Below are 22,500 nucleotides of genomic sequence, written 5' to 3' on the forward strand. Positions count from 1 at the left end.
AAAAAAAAAAGGTTTTCACTCTCGCCACTCGCGCTAATGACAAGAAGGCCTCTAATTACGTTCAAAGTGCGAGTCTGGTACGACACGCGGTTGTAAATCGGCAAGGGCTGGCCGGAATAGGTTTTGGTAATTTAGCGTGTCTGTGCTAACTGGCGCTTTGTCAAGAATATTTTCAAAGGGTGTTGTGTGGGCGTGAACACCGTGAGAGTTACTGTCCGTGGTGCTGATACCTCCAAGAGGAATTCTACTCCAAAATGTTCCTTACAATATTCCACACTTGTCGCATTCTGATTAATGTTTTGGAATATCAATCAACTCTTTAAATGCCGTTGACGGCTGTAAACAAATAAAAGATCAATAAAAATGTCACTTTCCTCTTTTTTCTGTCTACCTGACAGTAGCAATTGCGGGCACAATAGGATTATTTTGGCGGCGGAGTCACGCTAGGTCTTATCAATGGGTTACTGGGGAAACCAAAAGTGCACAAATGCACAGTGGGCAACCGCTCCCACACACTGGAGAGCTTAAGAGCTGGTCTTAAAGCTCTTGTATGGTACACTTTACTCACAAACGCGTTACGGTAATTGCAGGGACGCGCCCGGTGTTCGCTCATCGAAAACGGCAAAAAGAAAAATACATTTAAAACCGAGACAGCGCACCAGAAAAGGAATGCGAAAGGAATAGTCCATTTTTTTTTGCCAGTTTTAGCAGCGAAATGTTGGTGTTTTGTCTAATTTATTCAACAGCTACGTTATTTTTTCACGGACTGTGGAGTTAATAGCTTTAAAAACACGTTTTTCGACTTGCTGTCAGCATAGGTCATCGCCGGTGCTCAACAACCAATCACGACTCACCTCTTGGTCATGTGACTACCGCGAATCGAAATTGCTTAACTTTGTTTACGGAAGCCATAAATCAAACGAGTATCATACTGGAACCAGAATATTTTCAAGTTTATATTTATTCTATTTATACTTTCCACAGTGAACTATGCGCGAATAAATTACATATGGCATATTGACAAATTTTTATGGTGCCAATCTTTCTAACCAGGAAGTAAAATGGTTTGTTTGCCAAACTCAGCATTTCTACAGTTCAGTATAGCGCTGTAGCTAATAAATGAAACGCTGCCGTTTACTTGGCTGACCCGGTGCAAAAATCTCTCCTCCTTAACTCCGAAACCAAAACGAAATTAAAAGACGTAGATAAGGTAGGCGGATGTTTTCTTTTGCACAGGTGTCGCGCGGGGTTCCGGAATGTTCCTGTCTCGCATCTAGTGGAATAGCCCTTTAACTGGTTATTGGTACCTATTGGTACCTGGTTGAGCATTCTGCCGGTTTCGCAAAATTTCACAATTTTGACAATTTTGCTTTGTTTTGGAATCTTTTTTTTTTTTCTTTGAAATGAGGAATTAATGAGTTAATTTAATTTAATGCCCAGGCAGAGATTACGGAAGCCAGCGGTCATCCGTCTTCGGGCCTGTGTGGTGTCTCCTTAACTTTATTACCTCTCTCCCCATAACGACGCTCGTCCGGCGACCATTAGCGCCGCATCGGCTTTCCACTCCCGGATTTATGGAAAATCATGCTTGGGCTTTGCTCCGGGTTCAATTAAATGCAATTTGGTTGGTGGAAACGACGATTACAGTCAGAACAAAAATGGGGGCCCATTAGAAGTACCCCCGCTTTCCCTTTAATAACGCTACTTTCTCTTCATCCTTGTTTGTTTCCATCCCCCGCCTGGCGCTCGCATGCGAAATATTGCGAGATAACCTTGATAATTCCGCGAGCTTCAGACGTACGGTATATCCTCGGGAGCCCAACAGATGCATTTGGATATGAAGCCGGCGTGTGACAGGGAGGCGGATGCAGATGTTTGGAGATGGAGATAAGCCGCCCGATGGATCTGCCGCGGCGCCGACAAAAGAAATTAGCATCGTGCGCGTACATGATGATACATCGTCGCCGTTTTAATGAGGTTCGGCTTTTGTCTTGCCACGGTTGCCTCAAGCGCCGCGTAAAGTGTTTTCGGCGGGATCAAGAAGGGAAAAAAAGCTCATTTGTTATTGAGGCTCTTGATTTTCTTTTTTTTTTTTTAACAGAACAATCAAGGTGGAGGTTTACGACTGGGACAGAGACGGCAGGTAAAATTTGCTAGAAATCATTTTATGTGGCCCCAGAGCAAATCACGTCAATTTACCGTATTTTCCGCACCATAAGGCGCACCTAAAAGCCTTATTTTTTTTAAAAAAAAAGCTGCGGGTGCGCCTTATAATCAGGTGCGCCTTATATATGGATCAATTTTGAGATTGAGATCGGTAGATGTGGAATGAACAGATAAAGTAAAGTTTACCTGTTTTTTGTGTGTTTACAGTTGAACAAGGTTGCTCATATTGACATTGAGTTATTATGCTATTCAGGGTTTAGAGTTATTAATATTAGTATTACTATATTGTGATTGAAAAAGTTTTATAATATGTCATTAATTGAGGGTGCGCCCTATAATCCGGTGCGCCTTATATATGGAAAAGGTTTTAAAATATGTCAATAATTGAGGGTGCGCCTTATAGTCCGGTGCGCCTTATAGCGCGGAAAATACGGAATTTCCAAAAAATTTTTACTTGTCGTGTATGCTAAATCATAACGTTGAGATTTTGCAGTATGTTTTGGTTAGTTTTTCTTGCTGACAATAAATTGACAAAGTCTTATTTCGTTTCTTCATCATGTCAGCGTAATGAAGTTGTAGCAAGTTTTGAGGGAAAATTTTGGGAGGGATTACAACTTTTCAGCATCAAATGATTCAATTGGTGAAAAAATGTTTCAGGTGCGTCAAACATACGGCCCGTGGGCCGGTTCTGGCCCGCAAACGGATTTAATCCGGCCCGCGAGGTCATTTTTGTAATGTAAAATATGAAATAATTCTCCTAAATGGAAAGACTTGAATAGTTTTTTTATTAGTAGTAATTTAATGTTTGATGATTGATTGTGCTGTTCTATTTTGGACAGTATTAACAAAAGAATTCAAAATTTGAAGTTGTTATTTTAAAGTTAAATAAATATATACCATGATTTTATTGGTGCTGACCACTTGGCAATAGATTTTCCTGCAATTAATGTTTTTTCCATATAGTAATATTTTCCTACATACAATACAATGGCAGCATTAATTTTTATGGATGGAGCCTTTTTATTTTTCAAGCGCTACTCGCTTTCATCGGTTTTATTGTTTTTTTTTTTTTTTTCGACAGCCATGACTTTATTGGAGAATTCAGCACCAGCTACAGAGAATTATCCAGAGGGCAGAGCCAATTCAACGTCTACGAGGTGAAAACAAACGGCGCATTTCATGAAACGGGACCTTTCGGGCTCGGCGCCTGTTTGTGTTCCGACCACATTTTCCTGGTCACCTTCAGTCGTGCCTCGGCGGGAAGGCATAAATCTTCAACTTTCCACCGTCCTCGCTGTAACCTTGCCGTGGTGTTTAGTCACACTGATTTTTTTTTTAGATTAAAATGAGTTAAGGGCGTCGCTATGAATTATTTGTTCGAATCGATTATTCTATGGATCGTTCCATCCGAATAATCGGATGCAAATGCAAGTGTACGATAAAACCATTTTTCCCCATTTGGGATTGTTTCACATTCGTCAATGGCTCAATGATTTTTAAACTAATCCGTTATTTTGGTAATCGATTAGTTGTCGATTAATTGACAGCTTTAATGTTGGCTATCTTTTTTTTTATATACCTGCTTGATACTCATTTTCAATGTAAATTTAAATTTTATTAAAAAAAAAAGTCATTTGTTCTATATTCTCATCAATATTGCCTTGCAAAATCCAAGGTGGCTATCAAAAAAAAAAAATGAAGCTTCATGAAACTTTTGACACCTCTAGGTGGTGCTCTTGGTTTAAAGATAAATTGTAGGCAACTTTCACTGCATCTTCAAACCATGGCTGCCATCTAGAGGAGCAAAGAAATAACACCAAGTGTTTCATGAGGCCTCATCTATGCTCAGCCCAAAAAACAGGTAAGCCGTGATTGGTCGTTACCTGAGCAACTGTGATGTCATTTTCACAGGCCTGCAAGTGGCAAAAAAAAGTCATTTGTTCTATATTCTCATCAATATTGCCTTGCAAAATCCAAGGTGGCTATCAAAAAAAAAAAATGAAGCTTCATGAAACTTTTGACACCTCTAGGTGGTGCTCTTGGTTGGCAAAATGGCCGCCCCATGAGACAGATGAAAACCATGTATTTTACCGCTAAATTCACAAGCACATATTAATTATGATGCTGTGTTTAGACGAGATATATTGCAAAAAATATTTCGTTATTTAGATTTATTTTTTTATTCGAAAGCTTTTTGTCTTTTCCAGGTAGTAAATCCGAAAAAGAAAGGGAAAAAGAAGAAATACCTGAACTCTGGAACAGTAAGCAGAAACCATTGAAAAAAAAATCCCACACTTATTTCCATCCGTTCATCACTGAATCTAATCTTTGCTCTTTTTTGCAAGGTAACACTGCTGTCCTTCCTCGTGGACATCGAGGTCACCTTCCTAGACTACATTAAGGGAGGGTAGGTAAAAAAAAAGTATACCTGTGAAATGCTTCGGGGCGGTATCCCTTCCGTATCTCTACCCTAGCTATGGTGGCTGACCGAACTCGACCAAAACTCAAGCGCTTTTTTCAAATAGCCGGAAAGACAAATACAAATAGTGACACAAGTTTTATTGGCGTGGATTCGTTGATTACGGACCGGCTGGAAGTTTGAAGATGGCCGACTTTTGAGCATTCTGGTAAGTAACATTCACATATATCTGCATGCAACTGCAGCCTTAGTCACATAGCGCAAAAGATATATAAAAAAAAGTGAGTTCAGTTGTGTTTAACTTTGAAGTCCAAATCTTTGCGGGAGCTGCTTGTTTTTCTTTATTAAGTCTTAATGTTCAAACCATTCTGTCCTCTACATTATTGTTGGTTAAGATGCTGGTGTTTGGACTTTTTTTTTTTTCCCCCGCTCTTGCTATTTTTTAATCCTTCTTTTATAATTGTTGTAAAATGACAGTGTGCATGGAAGCTAAATGGATGTTTTTTTTCTTGTAACAGGTCCAAATTTGAGGAGTCCCATTCTGCCGAATGCCCTGATCCACTTTGATAATCAAATGCCTTTGAAGGACTGCACAGAAAAAGCGCAAAGTGGAAGTCCGTCCTTAAAGCTAAAAATGTGACAGGATGCATCTTACTGAATATGAGTGTAATGTAGTCACTAGCAAATACAGGAAGGAGACAGTGACGCCACAGGATATTTATTTTTCTAATGACAATTAAAAAAATAAAATCAAAAACTATGCCTGCAGTGTGTTCCTCTTCAGTCTTCACCATTTATGTTCATGCACCCTGAATTTCGGACTATAAGCCACTACTATTTTCTTGCTTATCTGTGTGTTTTTTTTCTAAACACCAGGGGGCAGACTACAGGTAAACAAAGGGAGACAGAAGACATTTTAACTGCTATTTCACTCCCCAACGGGATAAGCAGCAATACTAAATGGTCAGGCATGTTACAGTTATGTTGGTGCAATATTCTAGGAATTTGATTGTGTGGGTGTTGTGTTGAAAATATTTTTGTGCTGCTCTCATTTCAGTCTGTTTTGAAGGCACTTTGAAAAAATAAAATCTAAAATGTAAAAAAAACTTATGTTACAACCTGTGGCTTATAATACGAAAAGTACAGTTTACATTTTACTGTATAAATCTTGTTCCGTGTTGACAAGTGAGTTCAAACTATTACGGTGTTGGAAATATATCGAAACTAATATGAAATTGCGTTCCAACACATCCAGAGACCCAGTCTCATAATTTGCGTCCACCGTAGTGGACATTTGGCTTTGGTTTGTACGACCTCCATGTAGTATATCATTTTAAAGGGAATTAAGTGTAGATGTAGAATTTATCAAGGTCTTAATTCATTTTCGAATACGTGAAAAGAAAAGTTGCTTTTATCAACCCGTTCCACAAACGCGACAGTTCTGTCAGCCACCATACTGTTGGGTCAATAAGCGGGCCATGCCATCTGCATTCTGCACTCCGCCAAATATAATTATCCCTCCAATGACTAGCGTCTATTCACATGTGAGCAGCAGACAGAAGGACCCAGCCAAAGTGGAGCGGACTCCGACTCGGCAGTGTGCAACGTTTCCCCCGTGTGTACTTTGCCATCGGACGCGCTCACGTGACCTTGTGCACATGTTCCCGTCGTACGCGCGGCGATGACCACGCGCGCCCGAGCGTTGAGACTGCTCTCGTGAAGGAGAATGTCAAGGGAGGAAAGGCGTAAATTTAGTGCATTTTTAACCCTTTAAGTGACCTTTAGAAAGCACCTGATTTAAAAAAAAAAAAAAAGATAATTTGGCTGAATTGTTTCTTTTTAATGACCTATATAATTACCAATAATCCATGTGATCATGTCATTTTGGAAGTTTGGAGGAGACCATTATTATTTGTCAGTCATGATAGACTTTCTCTTTTTTTCAAGTAATATTCAAAGACACAAGATGAGATCCACGCTAAAGTAACTGAGTATTATTTTCCGCACTATAAGGTGCACCGGACTATAAGGTGCACCCCCAATTAATGACATATTCTAAAAATTTTTCCATATATAAGGCGCACCGGATTATAAGGCGCACCCCCAATTAATGACACATTCTAAAACCTTTTTCATATATAAGGCACACCGGATTATAAGGCGCACCCTCAATGTCATTTTTAAGCTTTTTCCATATATAAGGCACACCAGATTATAAGGCACACCCCCAATTAATGACATATTTTAAAACCTTTCCATATATAAGGCGCACCGGATTATAAAGCGCAGCCCCAATGACATTTTTAGTTTTTTTCCATATATAAGGCGCACCGGATTATAAAGCGCAGCCCCAATGACATTTTTAGTTTTTTTCCATATATAAGGCGCACCGGATTATAAGGCGCATCATCAATGACATTTTTAGCCTTTTCCATATATAAGGCGCACCGGATTATAAGGCGCACCCCCAGTTGACATTTTTAAGCTTTTTCTATATATAAGGCGCACCGGATTATAAGGCACACCCTCAATAAATGACACATTTTCAAATGTTTTCCATTTATAAGGCGCACTGGATTACAAAGCGCACCCTCAATGACATTTTAAAACTTTTTCAATCACAATATCGGAATACTCAAAGTAATAACAATAATATCTCAAATAATAACTCTAAACTCTCAATAACATAACGCAACGCCAATATGAACCTTGTTCAACTGTAAACACACAAAAGAAAAAGGTAAATCTTATTTTATCAGTTCATTCCCCACCTACGAATTCCAGTTTCAATATTGATCCATATATAAGGCCCACCTGATTATAAGGCGCACCTTCAGCTTTGTAAAAAAAATGAAGGCTTTTAGGTCCGCCTTATAGTGCGGAAAATACAGTAACTAAGATGATGATCTAATTTACAGCAGTGTTTAATTTCGGATCTTAGTCAATTTTTAATGTGATATGCTCACTAATCAGAGACGTTGACACATTCGCAAGGTGTTACAAAGAGAAACGTTGGTACTATTTTAGTTGGAAATAGCGTCTTTGTGTCCTTGTACCTTTTCAGGATGTGTGGCAAGATTGTTCGATCATTAGCATTCATTGCATTGTGAACGTTAACGTTTAGATTGGTCAATAGCTTGTTAAAAAAAAAAAAAAAATGAAAAAAAGGAATCCATTGTTTACATAAAAAAAAGTGACTTCCTTTTGACATGGTGATTTTTTTTACACTTGCAGCTAATGGGGTTGCTGGTCATATAATTTTTATATCATTCAAGGGCCCCTGGAAAATCGACGGCGGGCCACAAATGACCTCTGAACCATAGCTAGCCGTAGCTATGTTGTGGCAGACTCTCCCATGTAATAATTTAATAACTAAACCAATTATTATATTTAAAACATACAGTTAGTTGTTAAAAACACATTTATTTACAAGTTTTTGAAATGTCTAATCATTTATTTTATTCCTTTTTAATGAAAATCTCACACAGTGTCCCTTTAAACAATAAAACAAAACGTCGTCTTTTGGCTTACATTGGACCAAAAAATTGCAAAGCTACCCTGCAAAAATATAAATAAGTAAATTAAAAAAGATGAACCTGCGTCATGGCCAACTATATTGTTGATTTCCTCCAATTGAAGCGCTGAAAAGAAATCAATAAGGCAGCGAATCACGTGGCGGGGATGCGGCGAGCGAATGTCACCGAGCAAGTCGCTGCTCATTTCATCCGCGCACGTGCGCGCCGTCGCCGTCCGTCCTCCAAACTCCTAATGGAGAAATGTGCTCCTTGGGCTCATCGTTTATCGAGATTTTTTTTTTTTTTTTTTTTTTTTTTTTTTTTTTTTTTTGCCAGTCAGTCCTGGCAGCCCGGGGCGGCCCAATAAAGTGCCAAGCGCCGTATCACTGTTTGAGACCTAAATGGACCGTAATGGTCCGGTTGCACTTGGCAGTGGCATAATGGGCCGACTTGTTCACACAAACATGCCCACGCTTGCATACACAAATACCGAGAAATCACTCAAGCCGTGCCCTCAAATCCCCAGAGCGCGTCTATTTTCGAATTCCCTTCTGTCTCATCTTCATGCTGCTTTCTCTCTTATTTTCTTCTTCTTCTTTTCCCCCCACTGCTCACTTCTCTGATTGGCAGCTCTTTACAGCGCGTCAAGCCAATCAGCTAATTGCTCATTTGGACCTAATTAGGAGCATGATCGGCTGGCTGCATTAGCATAAATGACTGATTTCGGGAGGGGGGGGGGTATCTCGATCCGGAGCATCGTTCTTTTCAAAGCGTTGGAACCACCCATGGTTCCCCCACAAAGGAGCTTCTATTCAGCAGGTCTCGGATGAAAATGAACAGTTGTTGGCCATATCTTTCATTGGGAGTTGCGCCTTTGATGGCTGCGCCGTCACTCACGCTGACAGATATTGTCTCCCCCTTATTTTGCCTGCTGAATTGAGTATTGAAACCAGAATAGAAGCAGGAGGAAACGGCGCTCGTATTGAAGACATTGTGAGGAGATGTCATTTGTAAGAGGAGCAGACATCCAGCGGCAGAACAAAGATTTGTGGCGGGGCGTAATTTCAAAAGCGACTCAGATGCAAGCTGTCAAGTCAAATTAGATTTTCCCGTCAAACATCTCATTGCGTATCTTCAGCAGATCGCGGTTGACCTGTCGACTGCCAAGGTCGTATCGGTTGATCATGTGACATGGCGAGGAAAACTCCCGAAAGAAAAAACAGACAGAAAATTGATGGGGTTAATAATTACAGCAAAAAGCGGACATTTACATTTTTTTAAGGGTCCAATTTTGCCCTGTGAAGTGTAATTGCACATCCGGTGCACCAGGGGGTGCAGTGGCGCTCTCATTGTCAAAATCTGTGCTGGAGTTTTAAAGGTGGCGGCTCAGTAGTTGAGGTGTTAAAACATCCGCCTCACAGTTAAGGAACCTGATTTCAAATCCAGCTGGGTCCAACCTCCTGTGTTGAGTTTGCATGTTCTCCCCGAGCCTGCGTGGGTGCCTCATCCCACCCCTCAAAAACATGTGGAGTGGACACCCTAAATTGTGTTAGGTGTGATTGGGTGTGTGAGTGGTTGTTTGTCTCTGTGTGCCCTGTGATTGGCTGGCAACCAGTCCGGGGTGTCCCCTGTCTACTGTCCTAAATCAGATGGGATAGGCACCAGCAAGCCTGCTACCCTTGTGAGGATAAGTGGCCTAGAAAATGGATGGATGGCGTTTTGAAGGACCGAGATCAGGGGTGTCAAAAATATTGCCTGCAGGATGGTTCTGGCCCGCGAAATGGTTTTATATATATATATATATATATATATATATATATATATATATATATATATATATATATATATATATAATTTTTTTAAAAAATTTTTAATGTTTTTTTTTTAAACATTACTAGTAATATTAATGTTTTATGATTAGTGAATATCTACTATTTTGGACAGTATTAAAAAAAGTTTTCATTTTAAAGTCATTTAAATAAATACCATGATTTTATTGGTTCTGCCCACTTGGGAATAGATGTAGGGTTTATACCCCTGACTAAGACCATAATATTTTCCAATTCCTGGGGGGGGGCTTTGCCAAAAATAATTGAAGCACTGCGTTACGTTAAACGCTTAGGGGCTGCTGCCGACGTTAGCAAAGCAGGACTGGGCTTGGGAGTCGTAATTAAAGACAGCTAAGGTAAACGCTCCTCCTTACGGATGAAACTGGCCACTTTTGCTGATGGCTGTTGCCTAGCAACCGCAATAGGGCCTGCCCATCCATCGGGCGCCGCAGGTGTTCCAAGCATGCAAAGGCTTTATTCTTTGCTTGAGTGAAATGTTGTGTGTAATTATGTCCCACTTTTGTTGAAAAAGCCCCTATGGTCCCCTACACTACAATCGTCGCCTCGAGAAGAGTTTGACATTCAGACGTTGTCTCCAGAAATCTTTTATGTTACCTGCTCACGCACCAGTAGGCGACTTTGCGCCACTTGTTGCGGGGCGCAATATCGAATCAGCCTGTTTTTAGGCTCGAACGATTTTTCTGACGCGGCGTAATTGTAATTTAACAAACACAAAGGCGTTTATTTCTTTATTTTGATGATTATTCTCGGCAGGTTTCGTCGCAATTGTCGTTCATTGGTTCTGAAACCATCCTGAAGTATTGACCATTTCGGGGTCCATCTTTCTCGGAAAGGCACTTATTTGGTTAGAACTAAGTGGTGATGACATGAACTTTGACGTGTTTTAATTTTGCATCCCATTCACAAATTGAATCGCGACGTGACGGAAATCTGTATTGAAAAAGGAAACAGGAGAGAATCATGTTCCCCCCAAGGCCAATTTTCTCCCCATCGCTGTCCATCTCTGACTCGCCCCTCCGGACCAATGAGTGTCCAGTCACCACGATTGATAGCTTGTAGAGCCCCCGCTTTTTCTGGCCCGCTGAGGTGACAAATAGGATGAAGCTGCCGGCTGCTTCCAACCGCGGGATGACATGAGCGCTTGAGTGGCAGTGAAGTGGGGGGGGGGGGGGCTTGGTGTGAAAAAGCGGCGACAGGCTGACCACATCCACTCCCCGCAGGTTAACACGTTTAGACAATGCGGGCACAAATTTCTTAAGTCCCAGTCCTCCTATTAGCCGCTAAAACTGCAGAACGGGGACCCTGACCTAGTCAGCAGATCAAGACTTTTGTTTGCATGCTGAGAAATGGGAGACTCTTGTTGATTAATGAATATTCTCCCTTTCTTTCTCTTTCAAGGACGCAGATTAACTTCACAGTGGCCATTGACTTCACAGCATCCAATGGTGAGAACATTTATATACTGTGTGTGTGTATATATATATATATATATATATATATATATATATATATATATATATATATATTATATATATATATATATATATATATATATATATATATATAGAGAGAGAGAGAGAGAGAGAGAGAGAGAGAGACAGAGAGAGACAGACAGACAGACAGACAGACACGGTGAGCCCCAGTGTTACGAGATTAATTCGTTCCGCGTTTACAGTTGTACATACATATTAAAGATTGGTACCAAAATAGTATATTAAGTGTTACGTATATATAATATTCATGTTTACAATCAGAAAACATCAACAATAAAAAATATAGAAAGGATTCAACATATATCAGTGGCGATATTCCCTAGTAAGGGTAGCCTAGGCTAGGCTAGCTTTGGATTTTCTTGATTATCTCCAGCTGTGTTTCCATATAAATCATCTTCTTACTTGTCTCTTTAACTTGTAATCTTGGGACTCATGGTAACGTGAGTAAAATGCACTATAAATACGCCTTTGTAACCACTTGCAATCAATCGAACAAAGCTTTACCTTTCCGCCATTTTGAAACGAGTGAGGCCGACCAATAGCGGACCAGCATCTCCGTGAGGAAACGTCGACCGATGCCAGACCGGCATTGTAGTCACGCGTTTCATGGAAGCAGTTAGACGGCAATAGTAAATAAGTGCAATTACCTGCAGATGGAGACGAAACAACACAAATACAGCCAAGGGTCATGACAGTTGTTTTTGTCGCAAAACCGGGAAAATAGCATAAAGAGGGGATTAAACTCACTATTCCAAGTCAGGGACGCTGTAACACAGGGGTCCACTGTATATTACATTTTTCGATGTAATTAAGCCATGCTCGCTCCTGTTTCACGACAATTGCCGTCTAATTTTTGTGAACGAGGCGGCTTGTTGAGCGAACTAGGATCGTGTGCAGCTCTCCGACATCTTAGATAAGAAAAGAAAAAACAAGGGATGAGCAGGGGCCATTTTCATAGCATGAACCTGAAAAATCTCCAATTCGGCTCCGTTTAAATGCCCCATTGTTAGATTAAGAAAGAAGTATAAGCAGCTGAATTTGGAGGAAAATTCCATGCCCGGTTGTGACTACCTCTTTAGGTAACCCCGCCCAGCCCACCTCGCTCCACTACATGAGCCCCTACCAGCTGAACGCCTACGCCATGGCCCTCAAGGCGGTCGGGGAGATCATCCAAGACTACGACAGCGACAAAATGTTCCCCGCGCTGGGCTTCGGCGCCAAGCTGCCGCCGGACGGGCGGATCTCCCACGAGTTTGCTTTGGTGGGAACAAATCAAACGAAAACTAGCGCAAACAAGAGCTCAATCGCTTTTTTTTTTCTCTAGAACGGGAACCCTCAGAACCCTTACTGTGCGGGAATAGACGGCGTGATGGAAGCCTACTACCAGAGCCTGAAATCGGTCCAACTGTACGGACCCACCAACTTCTCCCCCGTGGTTAACCATGTAGCCAGGTACTGTACTCAAGCGAAAAGGAACGCCGAGTGCTTTTCCTTCGTCGTGTCCCCGCGGGTTTTCTGTAATAAGCTCTTTGCAGGAAGTGTTGCCAGGTAGCGAAGGCAAGTGAGAAATGAGAAGAAAAAAAAAAAAAAAACGCCGCCTCACACACGCAGAGGGGACGTTTTTTTGATTACACATTTGTTTATAACTGAAAGCATCGTTTTTGCCGCAGGCAAGACACGCAATCACCCCGACGAGAAAAGCGAATAATTACTTTACTTTGCATTTCTGAAGGTATCGGAATGCAACACGCTGGCAACAGTACGATTAAGGAAATATCACTCATACCCATTTATTAATATATATATATATATATATATATATATATATATATATGTATATATATATATATATATATATATATATATATATATATATATATATATACTTTTATTTGTTGCAGCAATGCACAGCAATGCTCTACCACTAGGTGGCAGTAGATATAAATAGCTTATGTTCAGAATGTGAGTCTATTCGTTATTAGTGCTTAAGTATCACGTTTTTATTGCCTACTTTGTTATTTGCTCTATCGTGTGGAATCTAAGTCTGCTCAGGGAAGTGAACTCTTGAATTTTGAATTTTGTGGTTCCACTCATGATACATACACCCTCCAATAGTCATTTTTGTTTTGGTCTGTATTTTGATTCTTTGGAGCTAGTCTACCAAGACCTAGTGTCCTCGCAAGAGGACATCTCATGTTTGGCGAATGTAATTCACTTTGCTGTCCTGCTGAGACTAATGGACTCAAATGAATAGGCTGTGTCAGGAGATTATCAAGACTACCTGTGATAATTTCATCATGTGCCAGATTTATACGTCCTTTACTTCCTAATACCTTGTCAACAATACTAGGCGTGCAAGTACATTTTTCAGATTGAATGGAATTAACCACTTTTTTTTTATTAATTATTTTTATTATTTTTTATTTTTTTTTTTGGCACATTTTTGCCCATTAGTGACTGGATTATTGTATATTATTATAGTCCCAGGGACTGAAACACCATTTTTATTAAACAATATTTGTATCACATTATTTACTCTATTTTTCTTTTAAATGCGTTCATTAATTGTGTTTATTTATGAGTTTGAAAAACCTGACTGCATTTGAATGCACCATTACAAGCGCCACCGTCATTAGCCGCTTGTGTAGGATTGTGCCAGATCGTCCAATGACAGTGTAGCATTTTTTAATCAGTGATTGAATACGATACGTTAATGGTGGAAGCGCTGTGATGTGATAGCAATAATTTGGGAAAACTTCAAAATAAAAGCCTCCTAGATTGCATCGACATGTGGTGGGAACACATGCAAATGTGTGTGTCTTTTTACTTGTCTTTTTTTTTGACAGGTATGCGGCGTCTGTGAAGGATGGGTCGCAGTACTTTGTTCTGCTCATCATCACGGACGGCGTCATCTCGGACATGGCCCAGACCAAGGAGTCCATTGTCAATGTAAGAACCGATTTTGTACTGGGGCCTGGGAAGAAGATGTTTTCTTTCTTTTTCGCTAAAAAAAAAAAAATCCAAATCCAAAGCATTTTTGGAAGAAAAACCAAATATAACAATGCCATTAATATCTGATTTAATCAAATTTGGAACTAGTTTGTATGTAGAGGTATGGCTAGATGTATTTTATCGAGCACATGCAGAAGATAGATCTTTTTTTTCTGGCTCATCTTCCATAGACCTCTGTCACTAATTAGAATGTCTATGGGAAGTAAACATCACGAGAAGATTATTTAGTGAGAAGTTACTTCATGTTCCAATCAATTTGTTCTTCGTTTGAAAAGGAAATCACAACACAAAGAAGCCCTCTCGCGAAGATGCAAACCTTTCACGACTACATATAATCAAATAAATGACGCAGCCCTGATGGTATCTTTACCTATATGCAAATTCAGAATTTGAGCAATTCAGCGTTGCATCCAGTCGCAGTCAAATCACATTTCGCGAAGGTAATGCCGGCGCGCATCCAAGTGCGAACGCCATTTGCGTGGCTTCCGCCGTGCTGAAGTCTGAAGAATCGCGCAACGTCAATGGAAATGAGCTCCGTCGGCTCGGGTTTCCGTGTCTACGTTTTCCACTTGGGCCGTGACTCCTATGAATATATTTACAACTCATCTAGGCTTGCTTTTACATATAAATCATATTAGGCTCCCTTGAAGCGCTGTTATTTGCCGCGCAAACATAAATGATGCAATGGGCGGTGCTTCCAGGCCCGTGCCCCTCTTCTGTTTTTCTTCTCTTTATTTTTGATGTCGCCCTCTGTCCATCCTCTCAGAGGGAATATACAAGTAGGAGGAAAAAAAAATATCTTTTCTCAAGCAAGTCTTTGTCTTGGGAGCGCCGAGCGTTGCTAGCAGGTGACCTTTACAGTGGAGCAACGAAAAAATAAGATCATCTACTGCGCCGGAGCCCGAGGTCACTGGCCATTTGTTATTTTTGGCTTCAGGGTCCAAAATGACTCCCGTTCTCAAACGTACGGCCCGCGGGCCGATTCTGGCCCACAAATGAGATCAAGCCGGCCCGCGAGACGATTTTTGTAAAGTATCAAAATGAGCTGAATTTTTCATAAGTGAAAAACGGGAATTTTTTTATGTTTAATAGTAATGTCAATATTTTATGATTAATACTGACGTTGCACTCGTTTTACTTTGGATAGTATTAAAAAATAAGAATACATTTGAAGTTAGTATTATTGGTCTGGCCCACTTGGGATTAGATTTTCCTCCGTGCAAACTTACAGGGACAATGTGTAAGAGTTAGACCATTTTTTTATTATGTACAGCAGGAGGTGCTGCATTTATCATTGTCCATACCCCCCATGTAATATAATTTAATGATAACTAGACCATTATATTGAAAACATATGGTTGGTCGTTAAGAACACATTTATTTGCAAGTTTTTGAAATGTGTAATCATTTAATTTATTCCCTATTATCAAGTTGTGGGCCAAATTTTTCAACCGTTCAAATTTATTTCACAGAAAAATTGCTCTGTCTTTTTTATTTCAACTCCCCCTTCTAAAAAAGGGCTATCTTTAAGCCCAAAACAAAGTAAATGTTTTATTTTTATTTTTTGTTAGTCAAATAATACACATAATACACAATAAGGTAACAACGAGCCAGAAAGTAAAGAAGCGAAAACGAAAGGCTTCAGAAGCTCAAGAAGAGGAACAAAACATACATGTTGAAACGAAACAAACACTCAAAGTAAAACTGAAACAGACTTTGTCGTTTTGATTGCGCAATTTTTGTGACTAAACATTTGTGTTGGGACTCATAGTTTTTTCGCATTGCGATTCCCTCAAATGTCTCAACACACACTCTCGAGATCCACACCCATGCGTCCACTTGTCCACATGTCTCCCCGTTGGGATTTATCGCTGCTGTCCATTCCGACAGGCGTCTTGTCTGCCCATGTCCATCATCATCGTGGGGGTCGGACCTGCCGAATTTGACGGTAAGAAAACTAGTTCAAATCTTCCACCGACAAACCTCGGATTTTCATTTATTCATTTTTTTTTTCCCTTCATCAGCCATGATTGAATTGGACGGGGATGAGGTTCGAATTTCCTCCCGGGGAAGATACGCGGAGAGAGATATCGTGCAGGTATGTCGTCCTCGTCTCAATCCTCAAGAATTTATTGACGTGATTTATTACAAGATTTATTACATGCTAAACGCTAGCATTTTCAATTGTATAAAAAGCAATTCCTGTTCCAATTAAACCGCACATCGGGGAAACAGGCACGGGGAGACCATGCAAACTCCACACAGGAAAGCCGGAGAATCTTCCACTGTGCCGCCCAACTTTCATTCCTTTTATCGAAAAGTGAAAAAGGAAATAATTTCAAAATAATTACAAGTAGTAATGATTGATATGTCCTTAGTACTCTTTAGTCTGTTATTGGATACTAAATACCCGTATTACTAGTTTTGTTAGACAAATTTCTTAAACAAAACTATGGCGTATCGTCTCAAATTTGTGAGACAAATTTCCCAAACAAAGCTATGGCGTTTTGTCTCAAATTTGTTCGACAAATTTCCCAAACAAAACTATGACGTATGGTCTCAAAGATCAAGATATAAATATAACAAACGTCCATTTTTTTCTCCTTCCCAGTTCGTCCCGTTCCGAGACTACATTGACCGGACGGGGAATCACATCCTGAGCATGGCCCGTCTGGCCAAAGACGTCTTGGCCGAGATACCGGATCAGTTCCTCTCCTACATGAGGACCCGCGGTATCAAACCGGCGCCCGCCCCGCCTCCTTACACGCCTCCGGGACAGCCCCTACAAACACAAATATGAGGAAAAAAGTTTTTTTTTTGGTTGTTTTCGAAGCCGCTCTCAGCGCCCGTGTGTCGTGGATGCCGGTGGTCGTTCTCGTGTTCTGGAACAAGCTGCATGCCGGGCCAGGAGAGTGGACTTTGAGGGCGGGGGGGGGGGGGAACCCCATTGAGGCCCGATCTGTTTACTTCCACTGTTGAACATTCCTGTCACTGCCTGGAGTTTTTACTTTGTGTGTTTGTATTTTTTTTTTATTTTTTAAGCCTGGAAAAAAAGCTGATTGTTGACAAGTGAAGAAGCAGCAGCAGGTTTCTTTGGAATTTAAAAAAAAGAAAAGAATGTTCCCTAACTGTCATTTCAGCTGTAAATAACGAAGCTCTTTGCCCCACTTTGGCTCTCAAACTAACTCACTGTTTACAGTAAGGATTTTTACTGTTCATACTTTTGATATTTTCAATCTCAAACTTGTGATGTTGTCTCTCTCTCTCTCGCTCTCTCTTCTCCTGACGTGCGTCAGGTAGCATCCGCAGCAGCGCAGGTCCCGGTAGCCCCCCCCGGTACCGTACCGAGCTCCCTTGATGTTTGGGAACCCTTTTTGCATGAGTGTAGCCTGGACCACGTGCATGCGTATAGCCGCCTCGCACTACCTCTTCCAAACAGTCCGTCTGGAGGTGAGCCCAAGTGTCCGCGCTGCGATACAGAGGTCCCCGTTTTCTCTCTGTCTGTCGGTCTTCCTCGGAAACTTTCCCCCTCTCTGCTGTGTTTCCATCCATTTGCGCTCAAGTCGCCAATATACACTGTAGGACACGTACCTTAAGGTTTGCCTTTTAAACACGATTATACCTCTTTGGTTAATTCCATGGCATCGTTGATTATTTTTTAATAGGAATATGTATCTGGAAAAATGGACGACAGAATGGTGAATTCTGGCCTTAAAAAACGGATAGCGTGATTTCTTTTTTTGACTGCAGTTCTCTTGGGGATCGTTCAATATACTAACGCCGATTAACATGTATATTACCAAAAAAAACAACAAAATTACATCTTTATCCATCAGAGCTATCAATAAGAGAGACTGGAGACAAAAAAACAACCTGAGTCAAATGCCCAAAGCGTGCTTTCCTTCCTTGGCTTTTATTTTTTTCCAGTTTCAACAAATACTTGCCTCCAGCTTAAATTCTCTGAGAAGTAAAAGAAAAAAGTGAGTTGGAATAGTTGTGAAAAACAATAATATAAAATAATATTTTAAAGACAAAAACTGTTGTAATTAGAATAAAGTTCATGGTAATACTTACAAACATAACTACCAGGTCTCCAAATGATCCAACAAGTGAAAAACATTCATAAATAAAAAAAAGTCGGAATTTTCGCAATAACAAATGAATATTTTTAAAAACATTAGTAACCAGTCACATGTTGTTACTTTTCCAAGATGGAATTGTAATGTATTAATATATAGCTAGAAAAATAGAGCTTTACTCTTTTTTTTCCAAGCACAGTTAAAGATTTATACTTTTGCTGCATATATATATATATATATATATATATATATATATATATTAGGGGTTTTTTTTGCCTTTCAAAAGCTACTATGTGCATGATTGCCAATGGAAAAATATTTTGCAACTTTTGCTTTCATATGTGTGTGTTGTTTTCGGAATGAATGGAAACACAGTTGCTCTCTGTCTTTTCTCGGCCTTGGCACTGATGCCCACATGCTCGGGGGTTTCTATATGTGTGTGTGTGCGCGCGCGTGTGTTTTTGTATCGTCTTTAACGTCACTTCTCATGTCCAAAACGACAGCAGCTGCTCTCAAACGTCGTTTGAGCTTAAAGAGCCCAGTGGTCAAAAACGCAAAGAAAATCAACATTATTTTCTTTTTGAAGTTCTTGATTGTGACGTGATTGAGTAGCGTATGGATTATGTGAAAATATTAACGCGTTTAAGAATGCAACTTTAGCTTGCGTTCTCCATTCACGTGACGTTAATTTCATCCCATTGAAAAAGTACACATATTTATTGATATAATTATTACAAGCCGGTGTTCCAAATGGATTTTTGAAGCATGCGGTTGGATGTATGACACAGTGGGACCAATACAACATATCTAGCTAACGATCACACATGGATTTTTATTGATTATGAAATGGTAGCAAATAGTGTCAACTCGTGCCAAATTGTGACTTGCTTTTCTCTTGTAGCAGCGCCAACACGGCTGACACGTTGACGTGTGTGTGCGTGTGGGTTTTGTGTGTGTGTGTGTGTGTGTGTGTGTGTGTGTGTGTGTGTGTGTGTGTGTGTGTGTGTGTGTGTGTTGGTCACCCATGGCGTTGAAGGCCTAGCTGGACACATCATTAGGACGGCAGGTCAGAACCAAGGAGCTCATTACGGCGCTCGGTAAAACCCCCGCTAAACCCATCTGGTTTTGATCGGCCGCAGGGGGGATTCGGTGTGGAATTTATTTTATTGGCACGGGTGGGAAGACCGGAGTTTGATTTGATTTGATTTTTTTACCTACCCAGCTTCTTGTTGACACCTTGCTCGGCCAGTATGACTGTGCTCCAAAGTTTTTGTAGCACATCGGTTAGAACAGCACTCGCCAAAGCAAATTGAAAGCAGGAAATCACGTGAAACTGATGCAGGAAGTGCCAAAATAAGCTATAAAGTCCAAGCATCAAATTTCATATTTTTATACAAAGAGACAAAATTCCTGAACCTCCATATTTTGTGTAATTTGACAAGAATGTAGTAACAACGGACGAGTGTCCTCGAGGTTTAAAGGACACGGAACGCGACATTTTTGTTTTGTTTTGGTTTGGTTTTCAAATTAAGAGCGTATTAATTGGAACATCAGGTGTTTATTGCTAAATTGTGTTTGCGGATCCTTTGCGAAATTTTTTGTCTCAATTTTTTCTGAAGGATGTCAGCAAATCTAATTTATTGCTTTGCAATGTGACAGGAACACTTTTTTTTAAAATTAACAACAAATGAATTGGAACATCAAGCATTTATTACAAAATTGTCATAGCAAATTTTTTTTTTTCTTTTCTTTTTGGTTTTACAAGGATGCTCATTGACAGCTATCTAAATTAATGCTCTGCAATATGACAGTAACACTAATTTTACTTTCAAAGTAAGAGCAAATGAATTGGAACATCAAGCTTTTATTGCTAAATTGTGTTGGTGACTCATGCGAAATGTTTTGTCTTATTTTTTTTTAGCTTTTTTTTAAAGATTTCAGTAAATCTAATTTATTGCTTTGAGAGGAAATGAATTGGAACATCAAGTTTTTCTTGCAAACTTGTGTTAACGGCACCCCAGCTATTTTTTTTAATTTTTTTTTTAAACAAGGACGCACATTGTCAGCAAATCTAGATTAATGATTAATTAATGATTACTGCTTTTGCCGTGTGACTGGATATATTTTCAAACTAAAAGCAAATAAATTGGAACATCAGCCCTTGCTAAATTGTTTAGCAACTCTTGCAAATAGTTATCGGAATTTTCTGTAGGTTTTATAAGGATTGTCAGCAAATCGATGAATTTTCTTTACAAATTACGAGCAAATGAATTGGAACGTCAAGAATTTATTTCTAAATTGTTTTTCCTTTCTTGGGTTCGATATGGACGCGCATGATAATTAGTGAGAATTATTGGCCGAACGAATCAGATCCAAAACAAAAAATATAAAAATAATTAATGCTAAATACTTTGCTGCTGGTACAGGCCCGATATTATAAAACTAAAAATACTTTTACAAGAAATTTGATATTAGATTACACAAAATCTTGTTTAAATCAAATTGTTTATACAGCAAACATTTCAAGGCTTTTATTTTTTTAATTTCATATATATCTCAACTTTTTGTGTGTGTGTATGTGAGTGTGTATTGCCTTTCTACAAGTATTTGAATAGAAAACGCAAAGATCTTTGTTTACTAAAAAAAAAAAGAAAAAAAAAGCTATCCAAATACTATATTGTTATGCTCGTAATATCTTCTCAAAAATGTGCACTATGTTTGCATGTACAATTTTACAAATGATGCACCAATTCTTTTTTTTCTTTTTTTCATTTCAATACAACCGTGTGTTTTCAAGTATATATGAAAAATAATTGTACAAAAATGGCCTTAACTGATTTTTCTGGAAATTGTGTAATGCCTTGAGAAATGATTTTGTGTCAGTGTTATATTGTGATTTATTTGCACTTTTTTTTCCGGGGGGGGGGGGGGGGGGGGGGGGGTGATTTACCCGTAATTAATAATCAGAGAAAGCATGGCTGAATACTGATTGTCTTATTATATATGATAGATGACTATTTCTGTATTGAAGTATGGATTTTTCAATAAATATTCATATGAAAAAGCGGAGATCGACGCCTGCTTCAAGAGTCAATTAGCGCGAATGCTAATGCCCCCCGCCAGACAAAAATTAGCCAAACTACTCTTGCGTTTATCCGTCGGAGGTTGATTGGGCTCACAATGACTCAGCGGGCACTCGGGAGATGAGTCAGACGCTGATGATCCAGAAATTGCAAAATTAAATGCGTTGATCTCAGCACTTGGGCTTTTCTAATTGTTTTTTTTATAAAAAGTTTTTTTTAATATCTTTTTTTTCATTTACACCTATGTAAACTTGTAAACTGATTTCCATTGCTTAGAATTGCAAGTATGTAATATCTGTTTTTATATGTCAACACCGCCCTCCAGTGGTCACAGTTATCACTACAGCGCTCAATGGGCTTAGTATTAGATAAGCACTCATCAAGGGTGTCAGCTACTCTCCATTAAAAAAACGTATTTGATCAGAATTTTATTATTTATTACTGTTTTAAAAGAGCATATGGCGTGCAGGCATCCATAGAATCGGCAAGAAAATCGGCGCTAATTTTCATCGTGTGAGAAAGTAGGCAGCTATTTACATGCTAACCTCATTAGCATTACGCCGCTGTTTATGTTTTTCTCCACCGCCGTGGTGCCAACAGATGGATGGACCGCTGATAAATTCACAGTTTACGCAATCTTTGCGCATGGTGTAATATCTGACGTTGCCTCCACTGGAAATTGGAAAAAAAAAATGGCCGACGGTGTCACGGTGGGATTTTAATCAGCCAATCCAATCCAGCACCATCATGCCACTTGTCAGTTGCCATCAAACTTTCGCCGCAGATGGAATTCATCTGATTACGTCATACACTATGCATGAATGATTTCGATACCAGCACCGATATATATATATATATATATATATATATATATATATATATA

General features: G+C 39.6%; 1 protein-coding gene across 4 annotated transcripts in view; it reads left to right on the forward strand.

Moving 5' to 3' along the window:
• Positions 1-22,500, forward strand: part of LOC148405645 (copine-8) — a 62,315-nt gene that overhangs the window by 35,598 nt on the left and 4,217 nt on the right. Inside the window, exons 10-21 of one of the 4 annotated variants that reach the window (XR_015864170.1) lie at positions 2,102-2,143; positions 3,248-3,323; positions 4,374-4,427; positions 4,512-4,573; positions 11,349-11,395; positions 12,523-12,704; positions 12,768-12,895; positions 14,290-14,392; positions 16,346-16,403; positions 16,480-16,553; positions 17,067-17,905; positions 19,571-21,445. Coding sequence is in view for 1 of the 4 variants with exons in the window: in XM_088406245.1 (XP_088262371.1) it covers positions 2,102-2,143; positions 3,248-3,323; positions 4,374-4,427; positions 4,512-4,573; positions 11,349-11,395; positions 12,523-12,704; positions 12,768-12,895; positions 14,290-14,392; positions 16,346-16,403; positions 16,480-16,553; positions 17,067-17,255 (1,015 nt within the window). In the remaining 3 variants the exon portion in view is untranslated. Of the gene's footprint in view, positions 1-2,101; positions 2,144-3,247; positions 3,324-4,373; positions 4,428-4,511; positions 4,574-11,348; positions 11,396-12,522; positions 12,705-12,767; positions 12,896-14,289; positions 14,393-16,345; positions 16,404-16,479; positions 16,554-17,066; positions 21,446-22,500 lie in introns of those variants that run through there. The other 3 variants (XR_015864169.1, XR_015864171.1, XM_088406245.1) reach the window with 3 other exon arrangements.

The sequence above is a fragment of the Hippichthys cyanospilos genome, chromosome 22 (genome assembly GCF_059441005.1).
Source record: "Hippichthys cyanospilos isolate Australia breed blue-spotted pipefish chromosome 22, RoL_Hcya_1.0, whole genome shotgun sequence".
NCBI classification, from domain to species: Eukaryota; Metazoa; Chordata; class Actinopteri; order Syngnathiformes; family Syngnathidae; genus Hippichthys; species Hippichthys cyanospilos.